The 19,921-nt window shown below is 39.5% G+C and overlaps 1 protein-coding gene across 1 annotated transcript; it reads right to left on the bottom strand.

Annotated features, from left to right (window-relative positions):
- Positions 1-139: 139 nt before the first annotated feature.
- PRRG4 (proline rich and Gla domain 4) lies at positions 140-19,429 on the bottom strand. Its single transcript, XM_070473211.1, has 6 exons — positions 18,929-19,429; positions 18,417-18,541; positions 11,382-11,545; positions 9,607-9,655; positions 8,459-8,591; positions 140-4,431 (listed from the first exon to the last, which is right to left on the bottom strand). The coding sequence occupies exons 2-6, from the start codon at positions 18,517-18,519 to the stop codon at positions 4,197-4,199; spliced, it is 684 nt and encodes a 227-aa protein (XP_070329312.1). The 5' UTR covers positions 18,520-18,541; positions 18,929-19,429; the 3' UTR covers positions 140-4,196.
- Between the last annotated feature and the right edge of the window lie 492 nt (positions 19,430-19,921).

A 19,921-nucleotide genomic window follows, 5' to 3' on the forward strand; every position in this document is an offset into this window, starting at 1 on the left:
TGAAAGATAGATACAGCAATACCATGCTGTAAACATTGTTTTGAAAACATGCAATACATTGTTCACATAATTATATGCCATTATATGAGGAATAAGTATTAAATATTCTTCAAATAAACATTGAAACAAGCAACAAATATTTACTTAGCATAAAGTTTATTCACATGTATAAAAAATGTCTGTAATAGGATATCCATTAAAGCCAAAATATAATCAAGCATGTAGGAAAAATGTATTCAAAAGCGAGTTGCTTTTTCCACATAATGAAAATTCTGGTAAGTACTGAGTTACCGTAAACTTTTAACTGTTAGGGAAACATTTTTAAACAGCAACAAAAAAATGCTGAAGGAAATACAATACGGAAGGTTAAAGGTATCAATATATGTCAGATATGTTCCAAAATGCTACACAGGCAGGATTTACAAAAGAATCTAGTTTTTAAAAAATTACGGAAATTCTAGACATTCTTCTAGTAGTATAAATGCCACATACAATATTTCAAATCAACCAGTAACTAATATAAACTATTTCACATTCAGTTAGAATAAAAAACAGTATGAATAATATGAAATTAAGCTTTCAAACAGCACTGACAAACTTCTCATTAAAAAATTCACTTGTATGTATAGGAAAAGTACACATACACATAACTTATCTGAGAAATAGAAAAAAATTGTTAGAATTTTATAGGCAAACAGGACACCAGATATAGAGAACACCATTGCTCTAGCTCTTAATTGTTCTGAGGATTTTCACTGTGTATTCACTCAGAGGGCATAATATTAATGGATGCAAAACTCTGACACATAGTTTGTGCTCTCTTTGATTTTTTTCATCTTAAAAAGAGAATATTCTGTGTAGAATTATCTATCCTATTGAAGGCAAAACCCCATAAATGTGTACTTGTCTTTTTCTAGTCTTATTCCTGGTGACTCAGATGATAAAGAATCTACCTGCAATGAGGAAGACTTGGTTTGATCCCTGGGTTGGGAAGATCCCTTGGAGAAGGAAATGGCAATCCACTCCAGTATTCTTGTCTGGAAAATCCCATGAACAGAGGAGCCTGGCAGGCTACAATCGGGGTCACAAAGAGCCGGACATGACTGTGTGACTTTCCCTTTTCTTTTCCCTTTTCATACCCATATTACATTCATTTCCTGATTGTAATAGAGGGGAAAACTGTCTAATCAACTATGAAGTTTTGTGTCAAGGTAGATTTAATGGTTAACACTAACCAGTTACTCAAGGAAGAAGCACAAACAAAAACAAATTAATCAAACCAAAAAACCCACTACCAAAAATACAACAGGAATAGAAAATGGAGAATGGCACAGAAATACATGTCCATTAATATTAAAATACTAATAATTTTATATTAATATTTTCCTTTTAATTATAATAAATATTTGTTGGTTATGATTCTATCACATTTTCTGCTTTATATTTAAATTATTATGGATTTGATTCTCAACACTGGATTCTCTACAAACACCACTTATTTCATAATCATGATGAATTCCAGATTTGTTCAGGTTAGAGCAATAGTTTTACAGTAAGTGATGGCATATGACAAATCTATGCTGCTGCTGGGTGACGGGTTGTCACAGGCCCTAAAGCTGGATTTACAGCAAGATTTCTGGGAGTCAACTAGAGTAAACAAGTTCATGGAATATTTCAGATTGTGATTCAATAAAAGATAAACCGTATCTTATATTTTTATCAATCCTAAGAAACACATATGTGAGAAAATACAGATATGTAATATATGCTCTTATATACATTTATGTATAAATAACAAATGTCTATACATTTCTCATACAGACTTAGCATTGTTTAAACTTTATAATTTGAGACAGTGTAATTCTATAGGTATAAGATGGGGCTGAGAAAAGTGTGCTTGCTCATTCTAAACCTAGCTCTTACCAACACGTTAGATTTGGGGCAAATTATTCTTGCATGCCTTAGAGTGATTGCTAAAATGATAAGAGTTTGCTTCCAATCTTTTTTTTTAATGTTTCCTAATTAGCCTCAGAACCAGCATTAGGTGCTTGCTTGCTTTATTTATTTACTGGCTGTGTGACACGTGCAATCTTAGTTCCCTGCCCAGGAATCAAACCCACGCCCCTTGCATTGCAAGTGCAGAGTCTTAACCACTAGGTCACCAGGGAAGTCCTGCCTCTGACCTTCTAAAGAGGATTAAAATAAGGGCAAAGTTACATGAGGAAAAGTGCTTATGTAAAGCCAATATATGACTAACAGTAAAAATTTTATAGGTTATGTAGGTGGCATTAAAAAGACCACTTTTCCTAATTGTATCTAAATGTTACTATGCATAAAATAGATAACTAATGAGAACACTGTAGGAGAATTCTACTTAATGTACTGTGGTTACCTGAAAGGGAAAGAAGTTCAAAAGGGAAGGGATACATATATATACGTATGTATGTATGGTTGACTCATATATAATATATATGGTTAACGAAACAACACAGTAAAGCAACTATAATACTCCAATAAAAATTAATTTAAAACAAAACCAAACAACAAACAACAACAACAAATTTTGCCAGATGATTTCTTTGCAACAAGTAACCAAAGAGACTCTGAAAATATCAAAGGTAAGGTCTTTAGCAGTTTGTAATGATTAAGCTTGTTCATCTGCATTAAGATCACACTGTCTTAAAAGCGAGACATACACTCAAACACAGTGTACTATGATTTATACTTTTTCAGCATTTAATTTGGAAGGACCTACCAAATGCCTGTGAGTTTTAATCTCATCTCTCTAAAAATTATAAAACAAAATATAATTTTATAAATGGTACTACATAGAAAAAAGCAATGCCTGGCAAAAACATAAAGAACAGAATTTTCTATTTCTCAGGAGTATGTTAGTTTTTGAGTTCCTGCAAAGAGGAAACAAATTCACATACACATAAATTCAAATAAATTTGTGCACACACATTCATTTCAGAAGTTTATAGCTTATATTCTATTATGTTTGTAAGGGGAGATTGGTCACATGCAGAATTAGAAGATACAAACTATAGGTCAAAATTATTACTTATGATCTTCTGTGTCCAGACAGTAAAAGATACAAGGGATTGCTGGTAACTTTAATCAATATTATTTTGATAGCAGAAAAGTAAGTTACTTCTAGGTTCTCAAACTATTATTTATAAACTTTGACAAATTTTCCAGATTAATAGTTATGCATAGTCAGATACAGATAACTTAGCAATGAAAATAGGTATGTCTACTCGTCAGTAATATGCACAAATTTATCAAGCTCCACTCCTAGATTTGAGGCCTATAATTTACTTCGTGGTATAACAACCCTTGCAAATCCTTGCCATTGCAACCATGCTCCCACTGAAGAAGTAACTCCCTAGTGTTTATTTTTTAAAGAAAACTATTGACTGCCCCCCCCCCCATAATAAAGTATGCCTGATAGGAACAGTTCATGACTAAAATGTGCAAAATACAGTAAATGCTATGCAATAATTTAAGATAAAAAACTGATTTCATTAAGGTTATTGATTTATATTTACATGTCAGATTCTGTGAAGTATTTCCAACCAAAAAGAAATCCTAAAAAAGAGTAGATCCAATATTATAACTTGGAATAATCTAATAATTAGAAATTCTTTTCCTTTTTTTTTTAGTATTCAATACAATAAATCTATGGGGCTTTCCTGGTGGCTCAGACAGGAAAGAATCTGCCTGCAATGCAGGAGACCCTGGGTCGATCCCTGGATCTGGAAGAACCCCTGGAGAAGGGAATGGTTACCCACTCCAGTATTCTTGCCCGAAGAATTCCATGGACAGAGAAGCCTGGCAGACTACAGTCCATAGGTTGCAAACAGTGGGACATAAGTGAGCAACTAACACAACAACAACAAATCTACAACCTTTTCTGTACAAAGGATACAGACGGTTCACCAGTTTTAGCTGTGACATCCATAACATTCTTTTGAACAGAACAATGCTCTCTTCACTGCAAGGATACAAAATTCCTTATCCAGCTGATTATCCAATTGAGGTTAGAGATGCTGACAGAACTCCAGAACACACGCTCATTTCTCCTTACTCCCTACAGTTTGTTCTACACAGCTGAACTGACCTGTCTTTTTTGGTTCAGGGAAAAGAACCACTTAAATAATGTGAATGTCCTATATCACCAAGACAATGAGGGCTTAGTGAGATGGGAGTGACATAGACTTTTTAAATACCCTAAAATCATTTGCTGGCCCAGGATAAGGTGGTGGTGGTGAAACACTCTGTTTTCTGGTCAATGCCACTGCCTGTTCATAAGAAGGTAATCCTGTATCTTCCAATGAAGGTGGCGATGGAGACAAGACAGCCTCCTCTGGTCTTCTGAAGATGATGGAAGGAGTGTGTCTGCCCCTTCTTACGTAGGTGTCTGAAGAACTAAATAAGAGAGAGCATTTAGGTCTAGGAAAGGCAAAATTTTAGGCTAAGACAGCAATATTAAGAAATCCAACTATTTAGATCAAAGCTGAACCTTCTTTATTAATATAACAAGTTTTATTTTACCCATAAACTCTGAATGAGTCTTCGTTTAGTGGTTAAGACCAAGAGCTTTGAAGTCAGTCATGTGTATGAAACAGGATCCTGTCATTTCATAGCAATGTGACCAAAGGCAAGGTAACCTAACGTTTCTCCCTCTGTAAAATGGGAATATAATAACTATGTCAACAGAGGTGTTTTGTGTGGATTAAGAAAGATTATGTAAGGCATCTAAGCACAGTATGGAATACTGTAACGAGGACTCAAAATACATGAATTCTTTTTTTCTCCTATTCCTGAATCAAAATTTTCTCCAAGTATGGTGTTAAACCAAATCCAGGCTTTGTTGAAAGGTGCTACAACTCAAAGCTAAGGAAATTGATGCCACAGAGGTAATAACATCAGTGGATGCCCATCTCTCTCATGTTACCCCTGCAACCCTGCTGCCTGGTCCATCCCTCCTCAGCAGGGCTTCCATCCCATCATTCTTCCCCACAAAAGGCTAACTTGAAGTCCACTTTCTACTGAATCAACTTCCAACTCCTGTGCCTACTTTTCAAAGCCTCCCTTAATCTAGCCTTGCTTTATTTTATAGCTCTCTGGTCTTGCCAAGGTAGTGATCTCCACAGATCCAAGCCTAACAATTAGAAAAAAAAACTTTTTAATTAAAAAAAAAAAGGCTTAGTTCAAGTTACACCATTTTCCACAAAACTTTGTCACCTACACCAGCCAATGAAAACTGAAATGCAATACCAGTCTGGTGTTCCAAAACTATATTTCCCCTTCTCACTTGTGAATTACAAATTATAATTTAAAGATAAGTAAACTGATCCATTTAGACTGTGAAGTTGGCTGTCTATGAAGCATCTATGCAGAAATTAACCTCCTATAGTATGGTTAATAAGATAATTAAAATATATAGATAATCCCAAACCTGTAGTCGATATTTATAATAGTATTCTTCCTAATAAGAGTTTAGCAGACCCAAAATACTGTACTCTTCTGCAAACTAAATTAATATCAACTTGCCTCATAGAATACCTTTGCTGTTGGAAGTTATAATGAGATCTGAAATTGAAAGGAAAGAGAGGAAAATAGCAGAGAGAGAAGAAAAGAAAAAGGTCTATGTAAATCGAGGAATTGGATAATCTGCCCTTCAATAGCCGAGAGGTGACTGAGAGCCTCAGAAGTTTACTTAGAGGGCTCAATACAATTTCTCCTCTGTCGGAAATCTGGAATGTACGCATGGTAGGATTGTCACTTGCCACATTCATTAGCTTGTGATGAAAAGTACTACTTGTTTGCTTATAGGAAACAGGAGAGACAGATGTTTTACTTGAAGAAATAAATTTTTCCACGTTGACCTTCAAAATCTGTTACAGGAACAGTATAATAATATTAAAGTCATTAAGTGTTTTCACAGTGATTTCTTACATATACCTTACATGACTGAAATCAGAAAGCACACACCAAGAACATCTCGGATAAGCTGACAACATTATATTATGCCTATTTTCCTCCGTAAAATATAGGGACTAAGAAATGAAAAGATCTTGCTTCCCATTTCTTGGCATGTTTTTACAAAAAAATGAGACAAACTATTCTAACAATGATCTCATTTTTTACTCTTTTCTTTTTCAAAATATTCCTCACCCTTCCCCCACTTCCAGACTTGCAAAATGTAGAAAGAGAACATGTAACTGTTGGAAAAATTTCTTGGGACAATTGATAAAAAGTACTTCAGTCAGTTAGTAAGTATTTAAAAGTTAATCTTAACACAAAGGAATGTCTGGTTAACCTAGTTTGAAATGTCCCCTATAAAGGGTTGCTCTGAGAATCAAAGTGAGACAGGAGATGTAAAAATGACCTGTAAATGGGACAGCATTCTACTGTACTAAGTATAACTAATCTTACTTTTAAAATAAGAGATATCTGGGTTTTCAAAATTTAATAATAACATACACAAAAAACATGCATAATAATGGCACCTCTTTATTCCATGCTTTGAATTCTGCTTCTAAACTCATGCAGGAAAGAAGCTAGAAGGCTTCAGAGAAAAAAAAAGGCATAAGGTAAGAAGGTGTAGCGGTGAAGAAAAGCAGAGAAATGGAAAAAAAATAGGAAAGAGAAGAGAACGATGTTGAGCATGATGCTGGACAACGACTCTGTTCACAGATCTTCAGGGAAATTATTAAATACTGAGGGCATACACATGGACTTTGGGGGAAAATATTGTAAATGAGATAGAAAAGAAGGAAAGATAAAAGACAAGGATAAAAGATAAAAGACAAGGAGAGTTTTTAAATATAAATATTCCAATTTCTTCATTAACTCATGGATTTCCAGGTATCCTGCAGCTTGTGGAGAAAGTCATATGAAATAAGATCTTAGTCAAAAGCCCTTGAAAATGGTAAGAACTTGCTGATTTCCTGTCTGTTAAGCAGGTGAAATTAATAGAAACCTCAGCTTAAAGAGTGGCTTAAGAAAAATTACACAAAATTTTCCTTACTTTCTTTCACTTTTCAAACTTTTCGAGGAGTTATAGGACTCTCAGACAATCTCCTTAGTTCCTGCCCAAGATCACGTGATGCCTAGGGGACTGTTAGGAATTCCAGCCGGGGGATAGAATTGCACTTTACATTGCCCCTGTCCTCTGCCCCCCTGTTGCTGGCATGTCCTCCTCTGCAGGGGCGTCCCAGGAAGATCAGTGGTAAACAATCTGCCTGCAACGCAGAGGACATGAGTTCAATCTGTGGGTTGGAAGGATTCCCTGGAGAAGGAAATGGCAACTCACTCCACTATGCCTGCTTGAGAAATCCCATGGACAGAGGAACCTGGTGGGCTACAGTCCATGGGGTCCCAAAAGAGCTGGACACAGCTAAGAGACTAAAACAACAGCAACAGCCAACTTCCTCTGCACTCTTACTACGGGCCTCCTTTCAGACTTGCCTCTGCCCTCGTCTCTGTCCTTTCATCACACTCAGAAAACTTACCTACTTTCATGGCTTCAGCTTTTATCTTCCAATGGATTTATCCTAATTCCACCTCTATTGCCCTAAACGCTTATCTTAACAATAAATTTTAATTATGGTAAAATATGCAGAACATAAAATTTGTCATTATAACCATTTTCAGGTGTACAATTAATGGTATTAATTATATTCACAATGTTGTACAGTCATCATCACTATTTCCATAATTGTTTTATCACCTGGTCAATAATGAGCGTCTTTGTAGAATTTGGAACCATAAACAGGGTAAATAAGGATATAGAAGAAATAATTCTGATTGCCTATTTCGCATGTGCTGCTTTTTTTTAAAAAAATAAGGTAGTTCTACACTTTTATCTATACTTACAGATAAGAATATGAATGATAATAACTTTTTACTCTAATGATGTTGAGATTTATTATACAAACAATTATGGCCTTTAAGAAGCTTTACTAATATGCTGGAATTCAGTTAATAGCAATCTATTAACATTGGCTTGTATTATCATGTCCAACTCTTTGTGACCCCATGGACGGGAGCCCGCCAGGCTTCTGTCCATTGAATCTTCCAGGCAAGAACACTGAAAGTGGCTACCCATTCCCTTCTCCAGGGGAATCTTCCTAATCTAGGGATTGAACCCAGGTTTCCTGCATTGCAGGCATTCTTTACATCTGAGCCCCCAGGAAAGCCCAAAGTTGGCTTGTCAGTTTTGCAAATGTAATACGGTAATATGAGAGGTTAACAGCGAAGGATCTGGTGAAGGATACATAGGAACTCTCTGTGCCCTCTTTGCAACTTTCCTGTGTATCTGAAATTATTGCAAAATAAAAAACAGACTTCAAAATATAGGCAGTCATTTTTTTAGCCATTTAAAAATAACAGTATAGAAAGTATACTAGTATAGAAAGTAAATTAAATATTTTCACTTGATACTTACCCTGGATACTGTTGCCTGTGACACTTGGTGATACAAAGATAGTAACCAGCTAATCCCAAAATAACCAAAAATACTCCTGCAGCAATTAATCCAGTCAGAAGGCCCATAACATCGATTTTCTCTCTGTTAGCATCTTAAAAGAAATCATTAAACTAACATAAATATAACAACTGAAAAGCACCGTCTATGATTTCAATAAATTTAACATTGAGTGTAAGCACATTATTAAGCATCTAATAATTAACATTGGTTACTTTTAAAAGTCTGTGCCAGAGACATGACCAGAAAAAAAAAAAAGAAAAAAAGATATACTTCCTAAAAGCCCTAGGTATGGCTTTATTTATTTTTATTATTTTAATCAAAATTATTTATTCATTTTGGCTGTGCTGGGTCTTAGTCGTGGTATGTGGGATCTAGATCCCTGACCAGGGATGGAACCCGGGTTCCCTGCATTGGGAGTTCAGAGACTTAGCCACTGGACCAACAGGGGAAGTCCCTGATTTATTTTAAATGTCAAGACTAAGTGGGATAAACATATTCTTTGTTCAACTATACACATTCTGATATTAACTACTGACAGAAAATTACTAAGCAACTCCAGAGTAGCTATGTAATATAGTTTCCCTACAGCTGGACCCTGCCTAGGAGGAATAAAAAAAATCACTGGCAAAACCAAAACAAACCTGACTAAAAAGCAGCTAGAGATGATCAATGCAGATAAGACAAAGGATCTCCCCTCTTTAGAAGTTACTTGATTCTATCTAACAATCTTAATTTACTTAGTAGCACAAGTATTCCATTCACTTGTAATGGTAAAAAAAGAAAAAAAAAATGAAAATAGCTTACTACTTGAAAGTAACAGTCTTACTTTTATTCTGTGCAAGTCCTGACTTAGCTGAGTTGTTTAAAAGAGCGAATTAAACCTATTATCTCATTTCCCTAGTATCTCACCAAACTTGATTTTCAGTGTATAAACAGATGAATGCGGCCTTTTCTGTCTTAGATAGCCCTGTGCATAATTGAGAAATCTTCCCCGGATTTACAAGGTATGTATGTTGTGCAACAACCAAACTCAAACAATGAAACTAAAAATGTACTATGATAGAGGGTGGGAAAAAAACATTAAAATTGATTCATTCTTGCCTTACCTGATTTTGTGGTCGGTCCTCTAACTGAATATTCTTGCCAAAATTTCTTCTAAGAGAAAGATAAAAATTTCCAAGTTTATTTAATTTCTTTAAGGTCATTTCATTTGGTCTCAAGGACCTAGACTAGGGGTGATAAACACTTGGCATGTGCCACAGGTTGGACACCAGTTCACTCATGCTGGAGCAAGTGACTCACTCTACTAAATAATTAAAGCATTGCCACCCACCACCGTTTCTTCCAACTCTGAAATTGGCCAGGGATTTATTGCTAGTGCCAGCTCTTTACCACTGGATCCTGATATTTCTTCCTTCATTGGCCCAGGGCCCTCACTCAGATATCCAGGGACACTATCAAATTAGAGAGTTGATGAAAACAGTAGAGGTGGAAGCTGAAGCAGAGGACTCATGATTGTGTTTGAAAAGGAGCCTGACTTTTTTCTACACTAGGTGAGCCTTCAGTTTGCTAGGAGATTTTCATAGGTTTTTAAAAAAATTTTATTTTTGGCTGTGCTGGGTCTATGTTGTCTGCAGGCAGGTTTTCTCTAGTTGTGGCAATCAGCAGCTACTCTCTCGTTGCAGCTCGAGGGCTTTTCATTGTGGTGTCTTCTCGTTGCGGAGCACAGACTCAGTAGTGGTGACACAGTTCGTTGCCCCGAGGCACGTGGGGTCTTCTGGGGCCAGGGATCTAACCCGTGTCCTCTGCATTAGCAGGCAGGCAGGCTTTCAACCACTGGACCACCAGGGAAGCCCTTGCTCAGAGATTTTATTAAAAGGTATTTATTTACTGATTTGGAAAGACATCCCTGAGACTTTTTTTTTTTTTTTTTTTCCCTGAGACTTTTTAAGTTCAGTGTTACTTGAGAGAATGGAAGCCATTTTTCAGGAACGGTGGTAAAACTAGAAAATGGGTTTGTGAGAAACAGAACAGAATTTCAACAGACAACTACAAGGCAGAGCAGTCTTTGCTTCCTTTTTCTAAGAGACGCAGCAGATAACAGCCGCAACGGGAGGCCGGGGACAGTTTGGGAAGAAAAAGAGCTAAGTTTCAGTAACACCTTCATTTGAAGAATACCGAGAGAGGTTCGTATTGACTAAAGAGTAAAATGGGATTCTTGAGGAAGGGGAAAAAGAGCTGGGGTTATTGAAGCTTGGGGTTATTTACAAAAGTAAAGAATCTGGGTCACTTGATAGTCTTAAAGAATATGCCAGATTATAACAGGGACAGTGCTGGCTATTTGTTTTGTACAGGATTAACAGACGGAAGTTAATTATAATTTAAGGGAGAAATTCTAAAAGTTTATTGCCAAGCAATAAACTCCTGAATGCAGGGAATATATATTTTATCCTCAGTTTCTAGGGGAGCATATGACACATAGTAGATTGTCAATAAGTACTTGAAATATAAATATAGTCATCAAAAAGCTAAGTCTTGATAGGAAAAATTTCTCTTGAGTTTTGACTGACTGAAGCCTGAATCAGAGAGCTAACTCAATATCCTGCAGTTTAATTCACTGTGCTTCAAGACTGTCTTTGAGTATCATAAATGTTAAACACAAAATTATAGCATAATTGATAATTTGCTAATTACTGTAAACCCAGGGAAGTATAAAGTAAAATTTAAATGGGTTAATTAGCATTTTAAGAAAGTAGAAAGAGATAACAGGTATACAATCCTAATTTTACTTAAGGCATATAATTTCTAATGCCTAAAAGTACCACTTTTTAAAGTACAATTTAATAAACGTCTAGCCAATTAACATCATCAACAGAATTACCGTTTTATCTTCATCCACAAAAATCTCTCTGGCTTCCTCATAATTACAAAGTTCTTCTGTACATTCTCTTTCTAGGTCACCGGGAGTGAAGAGCTCCAAATCAAATCTATTATATAGGAGGTGTCTATGTATGAACAGGTTTGCTTCTTCTTTTGATGTAAAAACTAACAAAGAAATAGAAAGATTGCAAACATTGATAAAAATAAGGCAGAAAATTCCTGTTTTAATTATGGGAAGAGCACATAGTTCCTTTGATGTGGTTAAATTACACCCAACTTTCTTCTGTGGTTTTAAAATCTGACAAAAAGAAATATCATCAGTAAAAATAATTTCTGCTAAAGATGAAATACAGATATTAATCAAATTCCAGGACATACTTGAGTAGATTATGTCCAAAGTTATCAGCATAAGTGAAAAAAAAATTGAGTTTCATTTTTTCCTCTAGACAATTATTTTTCCAATAAATGACAGGCCAGTCTATGCTATTTCTAAAGCACTGGTTTCCTGTTATTTTGACTGAGAAAAATTAGTCTGGTTTAGTGGCAGAGTGTTAGACACAGAAGACACAGATTTTTCTTTTCTGATTTGGCTTAGCTATCAGCTGTATATCCTGGGATAAGTCACTTACATCTCCGGGTTGCCATTTCCTAAATCACTTTTTTTTTTTGGCAGTGCTGTGTGGCATGCAGGATCTTAGTTCCCAACCAGGACCCATGACGCCTGCATTAGTAGCACAGAGTCCTGACCAAGACTGCTGGACCACCAAGAAGTCCCAGGTGTGAGTCTTAACAGAGCTATTTTGTCCAATATAGCAGCTACTAGCCACATATGGTACAGAGAACCTGAAATGTGGCTAGTGGGAATTGAATGTGCTGTAAGTGTAGAATTCAGACTTAAATTGAAGACAGTGGGGAAAACCACTGGACCATTCAGGTATGACCTAAATCAAATCCCTTATGATTATACAGTGGAAGTGAGAAATAGATTTAAGGGACTAGATTTGATAGAGTGCCTGATGAACTATGGACAGAGGTTCGTTAACATTGTATAGGAGACAGGGATCAAAACCATCCCCAAGAAAAAGAAATGCAAAAAAGCAAAATGGCTGTCTGAGGAGGCCTTACAAATAGCTCTGAAAAGAAGAGAAGCAGAAAGCAAAGAAGAAAAGGAAAGATATAACCATTTGAATGCAGAGTTCCAAAGAATAGCAAGGAGAGGTAAGAAAGCCTTCCTCAGTGATCAGTGCAAAGAAATAGAGGAAAACAATAGAATGGGAAAGACTAGAGCTCTCTTCAAGAAAATTAGAGATACCAAGGGAATATTTCATGCAAAGATGGTCACAATAAAGGACAGAAATGGTATGGACCTACCAGAAGCAGAAGATATTAAGAGGTGGCAAGAATACACAGAAGAACTTTACAAAAAAGATCTTTACAACCCAGATAATCACTCACCTAGAGCCAGACATCCTGGAATGTGCCTTAGGGAAGCATCACTACAAACAAAGCTAGTGGAGGGGATAGAATTCCAGTTGAGCTATTTCAAATCCTAAAAAGATGATGCTGTGAAAGTGCTGCACTCAATATGCCAGCAAATTTGGAAAACTCAGCAGTGGCCACAGGACTGGAAAAGGTCAGTTTTCATTCCCACCCCAAAGAAAGGCAATCCGAAAGAATGCTCAAACTACCGCACAACTGCACTCATCTCACACGCTAGTAAAGTAATGTTCAAAATTCTCCAAGCCAGACTTCAGCAATACGTGAACCTAGAACTTACAGATGTTCAAGCTGGTTTTAGAAAGGCAGAGGAACCAGAGATCAAATTGCCAACATCTGCTGGATCATTAAAAAAGCAAGAGAGTTCCAGAAAAACATCTATTTCTGCTTTATTGACTATGCCAAAGCCTTTGACTGTGTGGATCACAATAAACTGTGGAAAATTCTGAAAGAGAGGGAAATACCAGACTACCTGACCTGCCTTTTGAGAAACCTGTATGCAGGTCAGGAAGCAACAGTTAGAACTGGACATGGAACAACAGACTGGTTCCAAATAGGGACAGGAGTACATCAAGGCTGTATATTGTCACCCTGCTTATTTAACTTATATGCAGAGTATATCATGAGAAACGCTGGGCTGGATGAAGCACAAGCTGGAATCAAGATTGCCAAGAGAAATATCAATAACCTCAGATATGCAGATGACACCACCCTTATAGAAGAAAGTGAAGAACTAAAAAGCCTCTTGATGAAAGTGAAAGAGGAGCGTGAAAAAGTTGGCTTAAAGCTCAACATTCAGAAAACTAAGATCATGGCCTCTGGTCCCATCACTTCATGGCCAATAGATGAGGAAACAGTGGCTGACTTTATTTTGGGGGCTCCAAAATCACTGCAGATGGTGATTACAGATGCTGATTTAATTATGAAATTAAAAGATGCTTGCTCCCTGGAAGGAAAGTTATGACCAACCTAGACAGGATATTAGAAAGCAGAGACATTACTTTGTCAACAAAGGTCCATCTAGTCAAGGCTATGGTTTTTCCAGTAGTCATGTATGGATGTGAGAACTGGACTATAAAGAAAGCTGAGCACCAAAGAATTGATGCTTTTGAACGGTGGTGTTGGAGGAGACTCTTGAGAGTCCCTTGGACTGCAAGGAGATCCAAACAGTCCATCCTAAAGGAGATCAGTCCTGGGTGTTCACTGGAACGACTGATGTTGAAGCTCAAACTCCAATACTTTGGCCACCTGATATGAAGAGCTGACTCACTTGAAAAGATCCTGATGCTGGGAAAGATTGAAGGCAGGAGGAGAAGGGGATGACAGAGGATGAGATGGTTGGATGGCATCTCTGACTCAATGGAGATGAGTTTGAGTAGACTGCGAGATTTGGTGATAGACAGGGAGGCCTGGTGCGCTGTGGTCCACGGGGTCATAGAGAGTCGGACATGACTGAGCGACTGAACTGAACTGAACACTAAGTATAAAAGAGATTTCAAAGACATGGTTAAGAAAAATGTAAAGTATCTCAGTGTTTTCTATTGCTTATATTTGTAATATTAGGTTAAATATTTGGAATATATTGGGTTAAATTAAATACTTTATCAAAATTAATTGCACCTATTTCTTTTTACTTTTGAAAATGTGGCTACTAGAAATTTTAAATTATTTACATGGTGCACATACTATTTCTATTGGCCAGTGCTATTCTAGCAGCTTCATTTCTATTTTATAAACAAGATTGATGAGCTATTTGAACCAAGGAGGAGAGCCAGAATGGGTTCATTAGTGCTAGTTGTTTTGAGAAATATTCTTAAAAGGTAGACCATTCTGTCCTGTGATAAAATGTTGGCTCTTTCCTCTTCTTTGTTCTTGTGGATTTTATGCAACCATGAAACAGAATGAAAAATTTCCCAAGTCGCCATCATTTCTCATTGGGATTCTTATAATGGCCGTCTAAGTCATCCTCCTGTCCATGACAGCGACAGCACATTTCCAATGTGCCTGGATCTCTCCTGCCTTTGAACTTGCTTTCCACTGAATAGAACTTTCCTCTTTCAGTCTGCATTCTCACTTCCTTCCACATTTTTTTGTTCAGTGTTACCTTGAACCCCATCCCTATTCACCCACCTCTGGCAATCCCCATCCCACACTGTGTTTTTCTTCATGGCACTTTCCATCTAGTGTTCTATATACTTTATTTACTTATCTGTTACAACTCTGTTCCCCTAGCTAGAAGGAAAATTCCATTAAAGCAGGGATGTTGACACATAGAGGTGCGCCCCAAATTACTTACAATAATAAATGAATGAACTTGACTTTCCTCTTGGACCTAATTTCTCGGAGTTAAGGCAATTCAGAGTCATGGTCTGTTACTCAGCTTGACACAGGTTTATAATATTAAACCAGAGATGAAGTAACTTTGAGTCTGTTTAACTTAGCTGTACTGTACGTACTTACAATACGTAAAATCTGATTTCAGAATGGAGAATTAGAAATCTGCCTCTGTATTGCTACTTCTCAGATATGCCCAGATCTTTACATTTTACTGGCTAGAAAGCAGTGCCAAATTTCTCATTGTTGGCCTCCTGTTATCTGAGTTACAAAACACCCCTGACCTCCAATGGGACCTTCAACTTAAAAGGAAAATTAAAAAGTGAGTCACAAACACTTTTATTGTTCCTGAAGTGATATTTACGCCAACGAAAGTCTTGACTGTTGTATAAAACATGCCTCCTGGGAGGGACTGCTGTCCAGCACTTCCCTGAGGTTGAAAGTTCTAATTCAGTCCATGGTCCATCTTTAGAGCTTCAATGCCTTATCAAACTTCTTGCCTCCCTTATGATCTCAGGAGAAATACTGTCCTTTGTTAGTTGGGTTCTAAGTAGCCTGGATTTGCTTTTAATTAAAAGAGGCCAACTTTCCTGCCCCTGGGGCATCCTGAACTTGCAGCAAGGGTTCCTGTTTTCCCTCTGGCCATTGCCCCAGGATACACTGGCCTTTGCACTTTTGTGTCTGCTGCCTCAGATTATCTTCTCATCTTTATTTCTCCTGTCTTAGCTTCCCTGGTGGCTCAGAGGTTAAAGCGCCTGCCTGCACCGCGAGAGACCTGGGTTCGATCCCTAGGTCAGGAAGATCCCCTGGAGAAGGAAATGGCAACCCACTCCAGTATTCTTGCCTAGAGAATCCCATGGACAGAGGAGCCTGGTGGGCTACAGTCCACGGGGTCGCAAAGAGTCGGACACAACTGAGTGACTTCCCTCACTTCACTCACTCACTCAGACCATCCTGAGAGGCTGTCTATTCCCTTGTTTTAAACCCACCAACTGAGATATTCTATTCTCCTCCTTTCTCTCCATGCTTTCTAAATAAATTCTCTTTGAGTCATTTAAATGCCACTTCTCGGCTTTATCAGAACACAACTGAAGGTCCTTTATTTCCCTAGTTACTTTTCATATCTCCATTTGTTATACCTCATTTGCAGAGAGCACTGGCTTCTGTGCTATACAACTCTCCAGAGACATAGCTACTATGCTAACACCTAACGAATACTAACGCTAACTAATACTGCTAACCAATACCTCTGCTCTTGAACTCTCTACTTCTGTCATAGAGTTTATGGAGATTATCAGTTTACACCTTGCCTCGCCTACTAGATGAAGCAGTCCATGTGGACTTCCAGGCAAGAATACTGGAGTAGGTTGCCATTTCCTTCCCCAGGAGATCTTCCTGACCTGGAGATCAAACCCAGGTCTCCTGCACTACAGGCAGACTCTTTTTTTTTCATTAAAAAAAATTATTTATTTTTAAATTGAAGGATAATTGCTTTACAGAATTTTGTTTCTGTCAGACCTCAACATGAATCAGCCATAGGTATACATATGCCCCCTCTGTCTTGAACTTCCCTCCCAGCTCCCTCCCAATCCCACCCTTCTAGGTTGATACAGAGACCCTGTTTGAGTTCCTGCAGGCAGATTCTTTACCAACTGAACCACCAGAGAAGCCTTTGAAATACACATACTTCCTCGTTTACATTTCCCACAGATATCTCCAGCCTTCTGCACTCAAGTATGATCTCTAAATTCCTTCCATAGTTTATGATGTCCTGGAGAGTATCTTTTATGCCTATATCTTGTGAATGAACAAATGTACTCATAAACATTCTGGACCCAGCATCTGGTCCCGTTGAGTATGGATCATCAACCTTATATATGAATGGACTTACAAATACGGTACAACGTGGAAGGCACCAAGAAGGATCTCCCTGCAAATCTCTGTTCCACTAACTACCTTATCCAGTTGCTTAGGATTCTGTGGTCAGTGTTTGATTCCTTAAGGTTAAGATATTGTCCTATTTTAACACACACACAGTCTCCTAGAAGGCTTGAGACATTAAACTGTATTAACCATTATTAGCGTTATGATTAGGAGTTTTAGTGTAACAGATCTTCTTCAAAAGAGAATGAGAGTAGGACCTGATAAGAATGAATGTGGGACAGATATGTGTGGGGAGGTGGATCCAAAGCATTGGCACCAGGTAGGGAAGCACAGCAATTTGGCAGGGAGAAACGAAAACCAAGTTTTTTTCTTTCCTGTGTTTTCTAGGTTAGGCTTTCAGAATGTGGGCAGGAATCTGTTTATGATCTGGAGACCACAAGGTGTGCAATTCTAGGTTCAGTTCAGTTCAGTCGCTCAGTTGTATCCGACTCTTTGCCACCCCATGAATCGCAGCACGCCAGGCCTCCCTGTCCATCACCAACTCCCGGAGTTTACTCAAACTCATGTCCATCGAGTCGGTGATGCCATCCAGCCATCTCATCCTCTGTCGTCCCCTTCTCCTCCTGCCCCCGATCCCTCCCAGCATCAGGGTCTTTTCCAATGAGTCAACTCTTCGAATGAGGTGGCCAGAGTATTGGAGTTTCAGCTTCAGCATCAGTCCTTCCAGTGAACACCCAGGACTGATCTCCTTTATGATGGACTGGTAGGATCTCCTTGCAGTCCAAGGGACTGTCAAGTAGCAAGCCCCAAACCTAATCTCACACCATCTAACTTTACCCAGATAACCAGACATTTAAAAGTATAAAAGGACCTTAGAGATCACTCCACTCCTCACTCCCTCATCATTTTAAAAGCTTAAAGGGGGTTAAGTAACTTGCTCAGAGTCTGCTAACAAATCCAGACTAGGTCCGGGACTCCTTGTCCTTCTTTCCAGGAAGAACAACTAACTATGCTCATCAGAATTAACACACGGCCTCATCTAGGAAAATGGCACTCACTTATTTTCAGAAGTTGAAAAAGTTTTTCCATTCAGTTAACTACCAACCTGGTCTTAAATACATATTTACAAAAGTAACTCTCAGAAATAAAAATTTCAGTTAACCACAACGTTACCAAATAAACCACAAATTAAAGCGCATTTTAGCGCTTCTACGATTGATGAGGGGCATGTAATCTCAAAGACTACACTTTCCCGTTTGAGCCCTGGAATACAGGCTCGGGTTTTCAGCACGGTTTTCTTGGGATCTGCAGCCAGGCTTACCTTCTTCTCTCGCATGCCTAGACTCCTCCGGACTTCTTGTGCAATGAGGAAACGCGAAGGTAACTGCGGGCAGTTGGCTGAGTAGCACCAGGAGTGGAAACATAGTGCGGCAACTGTCAAACAAACTGAAACAAAACCAACCAACCAAAAACACAGGTCAAAAGTGCCCCCAGCTCAGCAGTTTAAATTCCTATGGGAACGAGTCACCGACCTGTTGTGCTCAAAGTCATCGCGTGACTGCGCCCCGCGCGCGGTTTCGGTCGCCAGGGTCCGACCCGCGCCCGGAAAGCGGCCCCGAGAGCTCCGGGGGACAAATGCCGCCTCCCCTCCATCCACCCGCCCACCATCCCTGTCCCCACCTCCCCAGCCCCCGCCCTCCGGACTCTGCGGCCGGCTAAGCCGGCGCCTGTCGCCGCGGCGACCCTCTGCGTTGCAATCGGACCCGGTCCGCCGAGGAGGCCCCCTCCCAGCCACCCATTCCCTGCCGGGGCCGAGCCTCCGGGCCCCCGCACCTGCAGCTCCGGGCGCATGTTCCAGCAACAGCCGGGCCGGAGTCCCGTGCTTCGGTCGTCCCTGCGGCCGCCAGACCCTCGGTGTCGGCGCCCCCCGAATCCGCGCCTTGCTCTCCGCAGGACGGGAAGGGCCCCCTCACTCGGGCCGAGAAAGAGCCTGGGGTTCGCGGAGGGGGCGCCCTGGCCGGCTCCGGGACGCGCTGCGCGAGTCCTGCCTGGATCCCGGGAGGCCGCAGAGTAGAGCGGTGAGAACCGAAGAAGGCAGCTACCTGGGAGCACCTGGCCGCGCTCCTCCCCGCGGGGGCCGGCGCACCTGCGGCGGGCGGGCGGTTGGCTGGCGTCTCCAGGAGCCGCGCCTCGCAGCCGCCGCCACCTCTTTCTGCGCTAAGCCCTGGGCGAGTCCGGCCGCCTGCAGCCAGTTCTGGCCCCGCCTTGGCGCGCGGGTGGCGGGTTTGGGACTGATTTCTAGACCCCGCGTCCTCCGCCGACTCTGGGCAGAGTGAGTTCATCTCCCAGCGCTAAACAGAAACCACCTGCTGAACCCTCCCCTCGCCCTGGCGCGTCCGGGGATTTTCGATTTGGGTTTCACTAGGCGACGAGCTCCATCTTAAGATCTTAGGTCTCAAAGGGTGGTCCGCGAAGGAGAATAAAATCTTTATCAGAGCATATTAAATGGGAAGTGACCTTAAAAATTAATTGATTACATTTGTTTTCAAATCGTGGTCCGCCAGGTCTGGGCCATCTCCAAGATCTTTCCAGGGGGTCTCCGTGGTCAAAACTATTTGCTTTATGATACAAAGACGTAATTTGCCTTTTTCGCTGTGACTGTCTCCTTAATGTACAGCGGAAATTTCCAGAGGCCATTCGACGTGTAACGATGTCATCACCCAGCTGATAGAGTGCTTGCATATGTTTTGTGGTTTCCATTATTTTCTATGGTAGTAGATTTAAGTATCAGCATGTACGTTTTTTTAATAGAGATTAATAAAATTT

Source organism: Odocoileus virginianus, chromosome 10, assembly GCF_023699985.2.
Source record: "Odocoileus virginianus isolate 20LAN1187 ecotype Illinois chromosome 10, Ovbor_1.2, whole genome shotgun sequence".
Classification (NCBI taxonomy): domain Eukaryota; kingdom Metazoa; phylum Chordata; class Mammalia; order Artiodactyla; family Cervidae; genus Odocoileus; species Odocoileus virginianus.